The sequence below is a fragment of the Mesoplodon mirus genome (genome assembly GCF_964341445.2).
Source record: "Mesoplodon mirus genome assembly, chromosome: 12".
NCBI classification, from domain to species: domain Eukaryota; kingdom Metazoa; phylum Chordata; class Mammalia; order Artiodactyla; family Ziphiidae; genus Mesoplodon; species Mesoplodon mirus.
The window spans coordinates 63886222-63903576 of record NC_138988.1 but is presented as its reverse complement, the minus strand read 5'-3'; the positions used below and the strand labels follow the sequence as shown (position 1 = coordinate 63903576).

General features: G+C 36.7%; 1 protein-coding gene across 2 annotated transcripts in view; it reads right to left on the bottom strand.

Moving 5' to 3' along the window:
* Positions 1 to 3569: 3569 nt before the first annotated feature.
* Positions 3570 to 17355, bottom strand: part of COL21A1 (collagen type XXI alpha 1 chain) — a 179095-nt gene continuing 165309 nt past the window's right edge. For both annotated transcript variants that reach the window (XM_082637999.1, XM_082638000.1), the window contains 10 exons: positions 17220 to 17273; positions 15550 to 15621; positions 13832 to 13867; positions 11061 to 11105; positions 8567 to 8599; positions 7839 to 7985; positions 7695 to 7749; positions 6991 to 7191; positions 6103 to 6180; positions 3570 to 4771 (listed from right to left, as the gene is read on the bottom strand). In XM_082637999.1, coding sequence (XP_082494125.1) covers positions 4584 to 4771; positions 6103 to 6180; positions 6991 to 7191; positions 7695 to 7749; positions 7839 to 7985; positions 8567 to 8599; positions 11061 to 11105; positions 13832 to 13867; positions 15550 to 15621; positions 17220 to 17273 — 909 coding nt within the window. In that variant the 3' untranslated portion in view covers positions 3570 to 4583. The remainder of the gene's footprint in view (positions 4772 to 6102; positions 6181 to 6990; positions 7192 to 7694; positions 7750 to 7838; positions 7986 to 8566; positions 8600 to 11060; positions 11106 to 13831; positions 13868 to 15549; positions 15622 to 17219; positions 17274 to 17355) is intronic.

The following is a 17355-nucleotide window of genomic DNA, read 5'->3' as shown; positions in this document are numbered from 1 at the left end:
ATATACACAGTGATAGTTTATATGATTAATATAATGAGAGGAAATTATCATAGCTTATTTCTGTATATGTGAGTATATATGTATTTTGCTGCCCTCTACTGGGGATAAAAATAATGATCTAGAGATGGAGCTGCAGCTGCATCTCAACTGAAAATCTCTTCATGATGGAAATGAAATAATTATCTGGTAAAGTTCTAAGAACCAAGGATAAAATACAGTTGATATAAATACAGCTAATAGATAAAATACAGATAAAATAACTAAAGACTATAAACCCCAGGGCTTTGCTGATTGTTTTCCCGCCTAAATTGTTCCCACTTTATGTTTTAGACCAGGATGAATCAAAATCTGGTCAAGAGAGCCTTTACTGAGAATCGTTGTTACACTTAAGGCTGAGAGTTTCATTCTTGATGGCAATGAATCAAATTAACTTTATCAGTGTTAGTTGCACAAATATAAAATGTTTTGAATACGTTTTTTAAATATTTCATCTCAAAATTTGCTAATCTCACATTTTCTGTGTGGCTCTGGTAGATGATCAGACTTTATTCTATGGATTAATATTTTTGTTTTATCTCATTGAATCCTCATAATCCTAATCCTTACTATTAGGTAAGTACTATTAATATTCCTTATTTAACATATGAAGAGACTTAAGCACAAAAAGATAAATACATTTTCTGAAGGTTCCTACTGGAAAAAAACAGTGGGAATTTGAACACAGGCAACCTCACTAAGGAAGCCATGCCCTTGTAACTACGCTAAAAGGCCTTGCATGTAAGATGCTGGTACACCATTATGGTCAAAATGTAGTTGAAGGACAAAACCATGCACCTTTCCATACTTAAACATCAGTGTTTTATGAGTTAGTCTCGAATTTGTACAAGGCAAAAATATGTTAGGACATATATACCATGATAAATTACAGAAATATTTCATCTTGAGGTACCAATTTTAAAAGCAGATACTGAAAGTGAATACGATTTATATTCCCTAGTGATCCCTAGTGAATCGAATCTCGGAGACAGAGTTTTGGGTGAAGTAGAAAAGAATCGGTTTAATGCTTTGCCAGGCAAAGGGGGACACAACAGGCTCACGTCCTGAAAAACTATGTGTCCCAACCTGAGAAGATTTGGTGAGTAGTTTTATAGCAATGATTCAAAGGTGGGGTTGCTGAGAAGATTAGGGTGTGTGCAGGCACTGCACTCCTTTAATCTGGCCAGGTGATCTCCTAATCTTGATGAACTTCTCTGGTTCCTTTAATCTGGCTTCAGGTGGTTTCTTGGCTGCTCTTCCCTTGTCTCTGTATCCCTCTCCCTTCCCTGATAAGCAACTGCTCGAATCTGCCCTTTGGGACTCAGGGAAGGTTGAGGAGGCTGGAAGCTGTTCCCTAAAAACAAGAAACAAAGAACACGGAAAGCCTTCTGTGCCCAGAAGCCCCACAGGGTCCCACTCGTTTTCACTAGTTTTTGTTCTCAGTTCTCCAGGCCTTTCCTAATCCCCTAGACTTTGCTCATTTTTATTCACTTGACGTGACTTGGTGGGCTGCTAATGCCTCCTGGCCTTTCAAATCTCAGTTTATAACTATTGCTTTAGGGAAGCTTTCCCCACGCTCATCTGTTTTATGACTTGGGCTTCCACACAAAACACCACACATGGGGTGGCCTACACAAGAGAAATGGATTTGCTTTTAGTTCTAGAGGCCAAAAGTGCAAGATCAGGGTGGGTGATCTTCCTGGCTCTTTTTTTTTTTTTTAATGCAATTTTTTAAAATTGAAGTATAGTTGATCTGCAATGTTGTGTTAGTTTCAGGTGTACAGCAAAGTGATTCAGCTATACATATGAGTCTATTCTTTTTCAGATTCTTTTCCATTATAGGTTATTACAGGATATTGAATATAGTTCTCTGTACGATACAGGACAGCCTTGTTTGTTATCTATTTTATATACAGTTGTATGTGCATATGTTACTCCCAAACTCCTAATTTATCCCTCCCCCCACCTTTCCACTTTGGTAACTATAAGTTTGTTTTCTATGTCTGTGAATCTATTTCTCTTTTGAAATAAGTTCATTTGTATCATTTTTGTCTTTCTCTGTCTGGCTTACTTCACTTAGTATGATAATTCCTGGCTCTTAAATCATCACCTTAGCACTGTGTGCTCACGTGGTCTTTTGTCATATGTGTGCATGTGGAGAAAGAGGGATTTCCCTCTTCTTCCTTTTATAAAGCCACCAATCATATAGGATTAGTATGCCATCCTTACGACCTTATTTAACCTTAATCACAGTCTAAAAGCCCTATCTCCAAACAGGGTCCCATGAGGGTTAAGGCTTCACTATATGAATTTGGGAGAAACACAATTTAGTCCATAGCATCACCCTATACATCTCTATAGCACTTTCTCCTTTCTTAGAATGTATAGCAATCACCTGTTTTCCTACCTGTGCCCCATTAGACATGAGTGTTCTCAGGCCAGACCACATGACTATGTCACCAATGTATCCCTGGCCCAGTCCCAGGCATTACATGGCCATGTGAAACAGAGCAGGACCCTGTGGGGCTCCTGGGCATGGAAGCCTTTCTGTCCCCCATCTCTTGTTTGTAGAGAATAGACTCCAGCCTCCATGACCTTCCCTGAGTTCCAAAGGGTAGGTTCAAACAGTTGCTAATCAGGGAAGGGAGGGGGATGCAGAGACAAGGGAGGAGCAGTCAAGAAACAATAGTGCAGCCTTGGGGCAGGGCCGCCTTAAGAGATACACATAACAATGTCTTTGAGCTCTTTACAGAACTAAAACTCCCAATAAATGGGATACGTCAGCATTCTTAATTCCAGAGAAGACCCCCTAAGGCCAGATTAAAGGAACCAGAGAAACTCATCAAGAGGCCAGATTAAAGGAGTGTAGGCCCTGCACACACCCTAATCTTCTCAGCAACCCCACCTTTGAATCATTGCTATAAAACTCCTCACTAAATCCTCCCAAGTTGGGACACATAGTTTTTCAGGGCATGAGCCTGTTGTGTCCCCCTTTGCCTGGCAAAGCAATAAAGCTATTTTTTTCTACTTCACCCAAAACTCTGTCTCTGATATTCAATTTGGCACCGGTGTATAGAGACCAAGTTTTCGGCATCACATGTGCTCAAAGCTGGTCGAATGAACAAGGGGCAGGAGGAAGTTCCTATTCTGCCCCTTCACCAGGTCTACCAGGAAATGCTACAATTACCAGGAGTAGGTTGGTCAGGTCTAACAGATATCTGGGGCTTTGCTGGAGACAGAACATCAAAACAAGCCTTAAACTAATTCAGCTGCTGAATGTATGGGCTTCAGTCACCTCCAAGGTTCTCATCAAAGTCACAGAAGGACACGTCATCAGTTAAGCTAAACTCTGATTATCAGCCATTCCTGGGCCAGGAAGCAGACATTGTACCCATCCAGGTGAGTAGCACACAACCCAATTTCTAAGTTTTTATTTCGTATGAATCAGTGATTTAAAAATAAGGTAAATAATTTAATAAATTATACCCATTGAATAAATGATCATGTCAAATGGATAATATACTCAAGAATCAATTAAAATTAAGTATAAAAAAAGACACTGCATTCAGGCCTGTACAAAACTTTATTGTACTTTGAATAATAAGCAAAGTAACAAAATTTAGAGCATGATAAAGGATGGAATATCTCAAATTATGTTCCTTACAAAAGCATTAAGTACAGTACACAAAGACTGTTTATAATATTTTAAAGTCTGCTAAAAATATCAAGACATCCTAGGATTTGTGGAGTTACCTTTCCTGTCAACTAGAGCATTGATTCCCACTAGCTTTGCTACAATAAAAGTTAACATATATGAATGTACACATGTAATAACTGAAATGGAAAATGAAGGCATGCAACAAACATTCCAATTACTAAGCAAGTATGAAGAAGAAAGTCTTTTTCGTATTTCTGAACTTACAATTCCTTTGAACATATCGACCAGGTCCAGTGAAACTTTTTTTCCAGAATGTTCAGAGGTGATATTCAAAACACTGAACAACCAACAGTCCATCACCACTGTCTGGTAAGCACAGACACTGGAGTAAGTGCTGATATGGCAATACGGTCTGTTCCCAAACTGAATATCAACCCTGATCTCATCTCCCATGTCCAGATGCACGTTTGGACTAATGTAGAAGTGTGAGCTATGAGCTATGAAACATGAAATTCACACAGACAGGAAGTTGAACTCAAATATTCTGCTGCATGGAGGCTGAATGTGAAATTTTTCACAGTGACTGAAATTGACTGGCTGACAGGCAATGGTGTTTTTTTTATATTTGACTTTGATTAAAATGAATGGACTTACAAGACACCCTTGAGATTTAGTTAATGCTACTAATCTAAAGGCTCTGAAGAACTGAGGAGCCTTTAAAATCAGTATATGTGACCTTTTCTGTATTTTTCCTTAAGGAAAGAAACAATAATAAAAACACCGAGGTACATGAGTTTCTTTTCAAGGGATTACTGTTGTTATCTTCCTGAGATGCAAAGACCACAAAAGAAGAGCACCATGCCTAGGCTGCTGAATGAGGCATCAGACACTAATAGTTTGGTCCTTTTCTAAAGGGATCTCTTCTGACAATGACACTAAAACACAGCGATGGATCACAGATGCCCGGGGGTCCTGGCTGCCCTTGGATTCCAGGTTTTCCGTGGTCTCCGTCTTTGCCGGGGAGACCTGGGTCTCCTGAAGGACCTTCTTTGCTTATTCCAGGGGGGCCCTCTGGACCTAGGATGGGACATTAGCAATACATGAACAGAGGAGTTTGGTTTTGTTGCTGACACAGCTGAATCTGCAAAACATGTAAACTGGTGAAAAGACTCCCTTGAAGCTTTTACGTATTTGCACTAATATGAAAAGAGGAGGTATCCTTTTGCTAATTTTATACACCTTCCATTTTGAAAAGAACTATCCAAAAGTAATTTTTGTAAAACTAGGCCAAGCTATGTTAATATGCAATCATGCTGCTGCTGAAGACACAGAGCTAACATTCTAATATTTTAATTTGTGGATTGTCCAAACTATTTCTTCCTCTCAGCTTATCTTTTGCCAATATTATTATAAATTAGTAGGTAATATATCAGTAAACTAAAACTCTAATAAAGCCACTTTTGTGCCATATTTGTAGTCAAAATGACTATTTCCATTATATACATATATATATATATATTTTTTTTAGTTTCCACAATGAAATACATTGTCATTACCATAGTATACTAGTAATCAATACACAGAAGTATTATAACACTAATTTGTGAACCATAACTTAGTTCTATTAGCATGTTCAAAAAAAGAAAAATTAACTCAAGATATTGGCCTTTTAAAGTTGCTGACCCAAAATAACAAAAACAAAATATTTAGGTTTGGGGATGGAGCAGAGTGGACTGGGGCACTTTCTACCACTAATGCTTCCTGCTACTACTAATAATAAACATTTATTCAGCACTAAACTACAAATGTAGGTATTGTTCAAAATGCTTTACATACAAAGAATTAAATCACTTGATCCACCCAAAAGCCTCGAGCAGTAATAACATCTACAATAATAATGATAGTACACATTTTTTGAAAACATAACTTTTTCATGCACTGTTCTGAAAGCACGACATGTATTAATTCATTTAATCTTCCACCAATGTCATGATGCAAAAGACATCCCATCACTATTTTACAAATGAGGAAACTGACACATGGAGAAGTTAAATAACGCAGCTAGCAGAGGCTGGCTTACAAATCCATCTCAGCATTATTCTGCTTCCCTGAGAATCATAAAGATTAAACAGTGATATACACTAGGTAAACCTGGGTGACTTGGAACCATCTGAGAACTATTCTAAGGAGTGGTATTCTAAGGAGTCTAAATGATAAGTGATAGAGAATCCTGAATGATTAATGGATATAATATAGGATAAAACTTCTAGTAGTTAGAGCTCAATGTGTTGAATGTGAATCACTCAAAAAAGGAAACGAAAGTCTTGGTTTCAAATCTTTGGACAGAGATTTATGATTTTCTTAAAGCAAAATGTGCAGCAACACTTATGAGCATCATCAGTTCATACCTGGGGGACCAGGAGGACCTTGTATTCCAGGGTACCCAAGCCCTTGGCTCCCCTTTGCCCCATTTCGTCCTGGTAGGCCTGCAGAGTGTCAGAGAGGGGAGTAAGTTTACTTTTCCCATAAAATCACTTCCTCCTAGATTGTTTCTTTCAAAGCTGTTAATACACACATTAAAAGAAAAATAAATCTTTAAAAATTAGCCAGCCACCTATTCATTATTATTAACAGGACACAGAAGTTTTGAAGCAAAAATTTATAAAATGATCAGTGGTCTAGAAAAACTTAATGAAGATTAAATATTAAGAAAGGAAAATGGTTTGGAATTATTAGCTCTTTTTGTTACTCATAGTTGTTCTTTGATTACTTTGATGAAACATCTAAATTGTTCCTATAATATTAAATTAAAAGGAAAGCATCATCAACCAACATTTCACATAAATATTCAAAAACAAAGAGCAGTAAGTTGTGGGCTATTAGGGAGTCTGGTCGCAAAACATCATTTTTCTTATAGAAATTTATAGAAAACAACTTTGAATATGGTTACAGAAGTTACCAAAGTCAAAATAGAGGAAATGGTGTCTGTGATGTTCTATTTAAAGACCTAATTAGACTCAAGCAAAATTTCTAAGTGCATTGTCAACATTTTCTGATTTACGGTTTCACATGCTTCATGACATTGACCTCTCTCTTGACTTTAGTATATTCTTTCATGAAATAGAATGACTGTTCTTTAACTCAGCTGACAAATTATTTAAAGACTTAGGGATAGAAAAATTTTTTTGTCTTCAAGAAAACAAACAGGAACTCTTGCCTGTTAAATAAGTTTAGGATGTGAATACAAAAAATACCCTTTTCTGTTGTTTATTTGCTTACACATACAAACTAAGTACCTTTTAATCCTTTGGCACCTGGGCGTCCCGGAGCTCCCATTAATCCAGGAACACCATCTCTTCCTGGCAAACCAGGGAATCCTCGGGGACCTTCTGGGCCCATGGGACCAGGTGGCCCAGGAATACCAGGGGAGCCATGCTGGGACTGGCAGTGATCACAACTCTGAATTCTTCCACTTTGAAGTAAGACAGGTAGCTGGGCTTAAAAGCAAAGAAACCCCATCCCTTATGTTTAAATGGTGAGTGAGCATTAATAATATCACTCATATTTTTTCTAAATTTACAGATGCATATCTCTTGGCCAATAATTTCACTTCTAGAAATTTAACTATGGAAATATCCATTGCTCTGTGCAATACTTTTATTGTGGCAATTGCTTCAAGTAAGGGGAAAAAGGAAGTGCCCCTCTAAAAGAAACTGGTAAATTAAATTATAGACATCATATTATGAATAAAATTACCAGAATTATGTCAGGGAAGAAAATTTAATTAATGGTGAAATAATGATAAATTGCTTTATTAAAAAGATTACAAAGGGTACATATAATAATTTACCTTTATAAAAATACTTATCTGGAAAAAAAAACAGAGGTTGATAAATGTCCTTTTTTTTCCTCATCTTACTTATGTTTTATAATTTCTACAAAGAATTTGTATTACTTTTGAAATTTGAAAGTTATTAAAATCTCTATGTTAGAGACTTACCTCTTAATACATCAGTGCAAACTTGTCGAATAAACTGTTCTGAAAATTCTCTCCCCTGCATCAAATTATTAAGGGTTATAACATTGACATACCAAGTAAAAAGCAACAGAAATATGAAAACTGTGAAAGAAGCAGAATACATACGGGCTTCCCATCCAGTCCTGGGGGTCCCTGAGGACCTGCTTCCCCGGGTTGCCCCTGGGGACCCGTAGGCCCCATCAGACCATCCACTCCAGATTCTCCTTTGGGTCCAGTGGCACCTCTGGCACCAGGTTCTCCCTTTTCACCTCTCTAAAAACAAAAGAAATCTTTAAAAGTTCTATTTAAATATTTCAGGAGGTATAAATGCATCATAAAAGTCTTAAGGATACGGATATGAAAATATACAAACATATATCTAAGTTATATAGGGAACTGTTGGGAAACACTGTAATTGATCAGGAAGAAAATTTCATATTATATTAAACTGTCATTTATCCATCCATCCAACCCTACAAATAACCACTACCTAGTACATATATTGATTAAGCAATATGCATAGTGCCAGAGATACAATGATGAACGTGACACAGTCCTGTCCCCAAGGAGTTTAAATCCTAGAGAGATAGATGTAGAAATACACAATATTCTTCATTGAAAAACATGCAGAAAAACTTAGCTCCTAATTTAGAAGAAGAATCAATATTACTGGCAAATATGTAACATTTCATACCTAATTCGGTGAAACTACATATTCTGAAAATCTCTATTTAGGAACTACTAAAGAACATGAAAGATATTTTCTGTTTGTGATGTCAATAGCTAGATTTATACAGTATTAAAAATCAAGCCATGAGGACTGAATAGACAGCATAATACATGAAGAAACATACCTCTCCTTTTGTACCATGATGGCCTTGAAGTCCCTTTGAAAATTAATAGGGAAAAAATAAATAAATAAATAAATAAATGTGTAAGCTACAGTACTAGCAATGTGGCATGCACCCTTTACCACACATTTAATCAAACATTAATTTTCAGTTTGGATCTATGTTCATCGGTGATATTGGTCTGTAGTTTTCTTTATTTGTAACATCTTTATCTGGTTTTGGTATCAGGGTGATGGTGGCCTCGTAGAGTGAGTTTGGGAGTGTTCCTCCCTCTGCTATATTTTTAGTGAGGTGGATGGACATAGAGTCTGTCATACAGGGTGAAGTAAGTCAGAAAGAGAAAAACAAATACCGTATGCTAACACATATATATGGAATCTAAAGAAAAAAATGGCTCTGAAGAACCTAGGAACAGGACAGGAATAAAGATGCAGACATAGAGAATGGACTTGAGGACACAGGGAGGGGGAAGGGTAAGCTGGGGTGAAGTGAGAGAGTGTCATGGACATATATACACTATCAAATGTAAAATAGATAGCTAGTGGGAAGCAGCCACATAGCACAGGAAGGTCAGCTCAGTGCTTTGTGACCACCTGGAGGGGTGGGATAGGGACGGTGGGAGGGAGACACAAGAGGGAGGAGATATGGGGATGTATATATATGTACAGCTGATTCACTTTGTTATAAAGCAGAAACTAACACACCATTGTAAAGCAATTATACTCCAATAAAGATGTATATAAAAAAAATCGATCAGCAAGTAAAACACTCTCTGAAAGGCCATTCTTTAAATATGGAAGTTTCTGAAGAAATGCAGGGGTTTCTACCAGACAGAATATTATAAATGGAGCCAGAGTAAGAGGAAAGATAAAATAGTAAGCTCTCTGGACTAGAACCAAATGAGAGCTAAAACTGAAAACAGCTGTCATCTGAGAATCCACTAAGATGATTTCATGAGGGAAACATTCGCTTGGACACCATTCACAACATGAACGCCAGAAAAATCACACACGTGCAGCCCTTGGTAGGATGACAGTTAACTAGGACTTTGTTTATTTTGAGAGATTGGGACAACTATTCAGCTGCTGAGAGGCAATGGCTGTCCTGCTCCCCCCCACCCCGCCCCCTGCCATTCTCCCTGTAGACTCAGTTCCTGGTGGTGGAAAACACAGCTTCCAACACACCCAGGACAGAAGCTTTCTAGGGAACCCAAATCCTGCCTTGGGAGAGGAAACTTCCTCTTTTCCTTGAGAAGTGAGATTAAAAAAAAAAAAAAAAAAAAAAACGTTAGGGGAAACTTGCAGAGAGTGTCATCTGTCAACCAGCGAGCTAACCAAGTTGTGAACTCAAAATCCAAAGAAAATATCCTTCTATCAGAGTTACTGTGAATAACAATTTGGGGTAAAAAGCCTGGGTTGCGGAGGGTGATGGATGAAGGGCTGAGGGTCCTCCTACGAGTAGAGCTGTTTAAAGATGCTGTGTGATTAACTCAAGGAAACAGAGCAGGTCAGAGGGGAATAGGGACAGAGCTTGTTGTCATCCAGTGGTGTGAGTGGAGTGAAGAGACAGGAAAATGAAGACCTTTTGTATTGCACATAACTGTACGCAGGCAAACTCTGTCCATTTCTCCTTTCAGTGACTCTTGCTCTGAAGTTCGCTTCTAAGTTCTCAACTTCTTGACATATAACACTCACCCTCCATCTTAGACAACCTTGGGGCCATGTGCTTTCAAAGACTCCCCCCACACCAATGGTCTCCCCCATTCCTCCAAGTGAGGGACCCAGAGGACCCTGTCCTTGGAGACATCACCTCACAGTTTTATCCTGCTACCTCCAGAGTCAGTGTAATCACTGAATCTTTCTCCCACCCACACTCCCTAATCAGTTGGATGCTTTTATTTGTCCAATTTGGCTCTGACTGAACCTACATGTCACTTGGCAATCTCACCGAAACATGGCTTCATGAGGAGAGCTTAGTCAAGGAAGAAGCAAGGCAATCTTATTATGTATCTATTGCACAACACAGTTCCTCAAGATGACATTTTAATTCATCTCTAGTGTAGTAAATTATATCTTTGAACAAACTAGAGGGAAACAAGGACATTCCTTCACTATGTATGGCCTCAACTACTCACATTTCAAGAAGAAAATCAAAACTCAACAGTAGGTACAGAGATGCTGCCATGTATGGCTGCCTTGGGCCAACACTACTCCAAGAAATGGGTGGAACTGTCCACCTTTAGTCATTTATTTGGTCAGAAGAAAAGCATTGAAAATCAAGTTTCACAGCCACTGAGAATATCAGCATGGGAAAATGAAAATATAAATCAAAAGACTAAAGTTGTGATCACCATCACCACTAGAATTCTCATCCTTGGGCACTTAGAATGCAGGTTACATCTCCCTTTCTCCCCACCCATTTTCATTTGCAAGTAACCCTCTCTCAGTATTGTTCATTATGTGATTCATTATTTCATTTTCCATAAAAAAAAGAATACCTGTGGCCCTGGAATCCCTGGTCTTCCATTCTCTCCCTTTTGACCCTTTAAAATTGAATAAATGTTATTCATTAGTTTGCACACATATGATGCAATCATATATACAACACACACTATGTACTGTGCTGTTGTCTAGAAGAAAGGTCACAAGAGCAGTGATGCAAATATGTAAAATGATGTAAGAGAAGAAAAAAAGAAGTGAGAGGAACGTCAACCTAACCTTACAGCTAAAATGGATAAAGACAAGGAATGAACTACTGAATTTGGGGAACGTGTAAATAATGTTAGACAGTTGAGGATGTTCTGCTGAGTCCATGTTCACAGCATGAAAATAATTTAAAAATCCAGTGGCTGTGGTCATTTTCTTAATTTCAATGACATTATTTATGTTTGGTGTTGATTATACACATGTGAGGGCAAGAAGATCACTTGAAGGACATTTTCAAATTAAAAATATACTGTAAAATACATTTTGAATGAAGATCTTTATATTAGGACAAATAGAGAAAAAATTAATAAAGATATAAACACATTTGTCCATTCAATTAATATTTTGGGACATCCTCCTTGTATAAGACATTGGGCCAGACCCTGAAACTCTACTATTTCATCCCTATGTTGAACAGGATAATTAGCAGTTTCTAGCAAAACATACACCTAGATATACAATCAAAGATCTAGTGACTGAAATTGTAAATCACTCCTGCATAGAGGTTTGTTCACTTACTTACTTACATCAATGAATCCCCAGGGGCCCTATATGCTGTAGGGACACTGTTGCAGTGTCCCCATGTTGCCTTCAAGTTGTTTACTGTGTGGTGCAAAAGCTAAGCAATTAATCTCTTTAATAAGCAGTTAAATTCTAAATTTCAAAGTGGCTAAGATACTAAACCTTAACTGTTCTCAACACAAAAACAAACTAACGTGACATGATAAAGGTGTTAGCTAACTGTACAGTAGTAATCATATTGCAATATATAAATTGCACCTTGTACACCTTAAACTTACACAATGGTATATGTTAATTATATCACCTTAAACTTGTATACCTTAAACTCGTACACCTTAAACTTACACCTTGTACACCTTAAACTTATACATTATTATATATTAACATTGTGCCCTGTATACCTTAAACTTAATCAATGGTATATGTTAATTATATCAATAAAAATATATACAGCTAAATTCTATTGGAATTCTATTGAAAAAAAAGAATAATGAAAATACTGTCTGATAAGGATGCAGTATATAATTATATATCTGGAACGTATAATATTGGGACATAGGGTGGGGCATCTGATAAAGAAGGTAGGAAAAATGACTCCACCTTGAGTGCAGCCCTCAGGGATGTGTAGGTGGTACCCAACTGGAGAAGACAGGGGAGATGTGGCAGGGAGAGCAGACACAGGACAGAGGTGTATAATTTCTTCCAGCTAAAGCAGCAGGGCAGGAGCAGATAATAGTGGGTATACTGGCAAAGAGATAAGACTAAAGAAGATTCAGTCCAACAAGGAGGCACTTTATGGGCCGGACTTTATCTTGAAATGTGTGTGGAGCATCACTGAAGGACTCCTAAGCAGTTGTGTAACTTAGTTATTGATGCTGGTAAAAGTGTGGGGGGAAGGGGTGGACCGGACTCAAGGAGACCAGTTAGAAGGATATTACAGTCACCCAGGACCCATGACAAGAAATGGTCAGGACAGTGGGATGGGGGGAAGGGGCTTAGTTCATGTTTCATTGTCTGAAACACTGTTCAGACTGTGACCTTAGCAGATTTTGATGTTATTATTACCTAAATTTTAAATTTCCTTTTATGCCACCAGATATTTTAGAGTTTTCAAAGTTCTGTGAATTTTGCAAAGTGTTTTACGTAGCAAGACTCAGCCACTATAGCTGAACTTTTTTTTTGGCTACACCGCACAGCATGTGGGGATCTTATTTCCCGACCAGGGATGAAACCTGTGCTCCCTGCATTGGGAGCACAGATTCTTAACCACTAGACCATCAGGGAAGCCCCTATAGCTGAGCTTTGTAATCTTAAAAACATCATTAAAGTACTGTCTGGACACTTGATTTGTAATTGATGGTTGGAAAAGTCTTACATTTCTAGAACTTAAAAGACTGAAAGACCAACAGATATAGTTTATTCCTGATGAGTGTGTCACTGATTCAGCCAGCGGCGTCCTACTCACGGGTCAGGGTTCAGTTAATGAAAAAACCGTCTGAGGGCCACTCGGACTGAGGTGAAACTGTCCTCATCTCCCAAAGCTGTATCATGTTTCTCCTCTTTGCCTTTGTTGCTAAGACACCCGAAACCAAACGTCCTTCTAAATCACCCTAGATTTCCTCAGCCTGATCTAATTTTCTGGTATAATTCTCCTCTGTTTATTAGTTTGCATATGTTTTATATATGGTGTTAACAGTTTCTTATCAAATTTATTTATGCCATAAGCCACGTCAAATCATTTGTGGAAACCAATACACCATAAAATATATAGATAAATAGATATTACAAGCATGTGATAAAATCCGTATATTATTTTGTTGAATCGCTTGGTTCCCAAGTTTCCTACAATAGTGGTGTAGTGAAGAATGTTAAAGTTAGATTTGATGTGTTTTGAGAAGTTTAGTAAAATGAGAAAGCTGGGATTGAACAGATATTGATGGTAAAACAGGAAGGCGCTGGAAAAGCCATGTAAGAATTAAAAAGAATGAAGCCCTGAGTTTTTTGCCAAGCCAAAAAAAAAAAAAAAAAGCCAGTAACATACCTTAATGCCCTTTTCACCTTGATTTCCTTTGTCCCCCTGCAAAAAGGCCGTTTAATATGTATCATAATGTCATATATTCTGTATCCTTTCAAATAAACATGCTTTTCTTCAGCCAAGAAAAATATATGGTCTCATGCAAATTCGACAAGTGCCTTATAAACAGAAGTTGACTACAACATGATACTTGAAAAGAGAGTAAAAACACATTATGTCAAGATGATGTTCTAAATGAATACTTTCTTGTGCTCTTACATTCAAAAGAAAATTTACTACAATTTCTATTTTATAAGGAAGAAGAAAACTTTTCTATATTGATCACAATCTGAAGTTAAAGAGAGAACTTATTTTGACAAATCTTGTTTTATGAAATCAAACTGAAAAGTCTTCTACTATTAAGCGAATAATGACCACAAATTTATAGGAAAAAATGAAATAAAACAATGTTGAAATAAGATTTTAGAAAACATATGCTTCAAAAATTAACTTTTGGGGGGAAATTCATATTCCTTAATATTGTTTCCTGGAATTTCTCAGCTAGAAGAGATGTTTGAAACCAACTAGTTCAGTGTCTTTGTTCTTATAATGTACCCACAGATCAGGAAAGGTAAGCATTTGCCCAGGGTTGAACTTGGACGCTCTTTCCAAATTTCCCTTCTACTATGCTATCCAAACATAAAGAGTAGAGTTTTGTGTTTATGGCGAATAAAATACAGATTTTCTTTTAACTGGCAGGTTTCTGAACAAGGAAATTCTCTAAATCCAAACATATTCACAGTAGATTTACTTAATATTCACTGATGGTCTAACACTTAATTAATTGCTGCTGTGAGGGTCATTCCTGTGTCAGCAAGTACTGCCTGCAGCTCATCAGAGCAAAAGGGACCACACTAGGCACAGTAATCTAGGGGCTGAGCAGGTAATACATGAGGGATAGAAAAAATGAAATGGTAGAAAAACTGAAAGAGCAAGGGATACAAAGACGGAGAAATAACAGTTTGTATCCTTTGCAGAACAAAAGCCGACACATCCACTTTTAACCTGAACTGTATATATCTGCTGGGGCATGGACTTCTCTGACAGGTGGGCAGTCAGTTCTTGCTCAAAGCCTTCAAGCCACCAATAATATTTGTACAGATACAGCTCAGAGTTCCTTTACTTAACAGGAGAGAGAGAGAACCCAAAGTGATGCTGTTTTATCTCACCAAAACATTTTAATGAATATATATGCTTTGTATTTTAAACTCCTTAAATTAATTTTAAGTGAACTATTATGTAATATAATTGTTTCACAGATAAGAAAACCATGGTCAAGCATTCTGGCTGTAATTTTTATTGTTTCAGACTTTTGCCCCAGTTTTGGTAAGAGTGATATTCATATTTTGGTGAGACTGCCGCACATGGAATACTTTCTCTAAAAAGTTCTTGACACATCTGGATTGACCACAGAACAATCTGAATTTACAAGATATTATTTAATTGTACGTTTATATTTTTTGATCTGTCTCTTTGAAGATCCTCATCTAGGAGACAGTACCTAATCGGGGACATGAAAGGTGCCACAGCTCTTAGCATAAGGTCGAACATTTTATATGTATACCAAATACATAGGTCAGCTCATCATTGAATGCATAATTGGCCCTTCTATGCTACATGCACAAAAAGAAGACTTACATGGTAATAGCTGATTAACATTGAATTATATGTCCTAAATATCATACCTTTTTCCCTTGAATTCCAGGTAAACCCAGGTATCCTGGTTCTCCTGGTGGACCCACTGCTCCTGGTTCTCCCTAAGTAATACAGAATTCACATGAAGATCACAGGCTTACTGCTTGTGAAAAATCCCACTGTTTTTATCTCTATATACGTCTCAAATTTAAAACTGATAGTTAAAAATTTTGTTAGAGTTATTACTATAGAAATAGTAAAGAATAGTAAAGTTCACTGAAGTCCCAATAAAACTTCTTATATCTTTTCCTATCTTTGCTTTAAGAAATTCTGAGATCATTTCATATTTTAAAATTTTATAAACATTTGGTATTTTTATTATATTTATAATGTCAACAATAAAAAATAAAGCAGTGAAAATAATAAACACAGGTTATGTCTCTTTGTATTTACTAATACTTTCCCATCCTCCTTGAAATTGCTTTTTCTCATAATCCTCCTTTAAAAAACTTATTTTATTGTTACAAAACTGGTAAGTAAATAGAAGTAATAAAGTTATTGAAAATCTCATTACCCACTATTTTTACTTGGTTATATGTTTTTCCCTCTACGTCTCACAAACACATACACAACTTAGATACTAAAATGTGCTGTGTATGCATAACTTTATATCATTTACTTCGAAATATATTAATATTGTGAGTTCTTTATATGCCATTATGTTTTTTAAAATTTTAAATTACAGAATAGTATTCAACTATATTGATTTACCATAGTTAATAAAATTTCTATTGTTAAACATTCACTTTCACAGTTTTTATTTTTATAAACAATATTGGGGTGAACACCCTTGTAGTTAGATATGCAAATTTATGATTTTTACTTTATATATGTGGAATATTATTTTCTTAGGCATAACTTCTTGAGCTGTTTTCAGAACAAGGAATAGTCCATAAGTTATCTTAACTCAGTTTTTCTACTCTCCCTATCATGTCATAGAGATTATTTCCTTTTTTTAAAAAAACTTACAATGTGAAAGTATATAATGATGACGTATCAACAATATTTAGGTTAAAATTGTAAGAGATAGGACATGCTCCTGAATATGTTTCATGGAGTTTTGGTTTTGCTTTGTTTGCTTTACCATTAGTCCCAAACTCTGTCATATTAACTAAAAACAACTCTCTTCTGTGGAAACTAAGTTCTGTTCTCTTTGCTCACTGTGAGTTGTTGAATATTACTCTAGATTAGGCTAGAACAGAATTGAAAATCTGATTGAAATAAACATCAACTATTTGGTTTGGAGGAAACTGGTAAAGGCAAGTGTGACTCCCAAACTGAAAATAAAGTCCCATCAATCAGCAAAGAAACGGCACCACCAGGGGAGACACACACTCATTCAGCCACATAAGAGCGTGATGTTCTCTGGACCAGAGAAGATGTTCATATCAGCATCCAAATTTTACTAATTCTAGAAAAACCAAACTAAAGTATATTTCATGCCTTTATTACCTAAACTATGATAACATATCCAAAAAACAGAAATGAAATTGGCCCACATTCACCACTGGCTTTCAGGTACCCTAATTTTACGATAAAAGGTAATCCTTCATTTCATCTATCTTTTCTTAAGGGATACAAATGTTAATCTCATCAAATAATGAGAGGAACTCATACTTCTTTGAAAAAATTTCCAAATGCTTCAAAACAAATTAATTACCTTGAGCCCAGAAGCCCCAGGCAGCCCTTGAAGTCCAGGTTCACCTTTATTTCCCTGTCAATGCATCAAAACCATTTGAAATTTTTTGAATTTAGTCACCATATATCTGATACAGACACTTAAGGGAATACCTTTT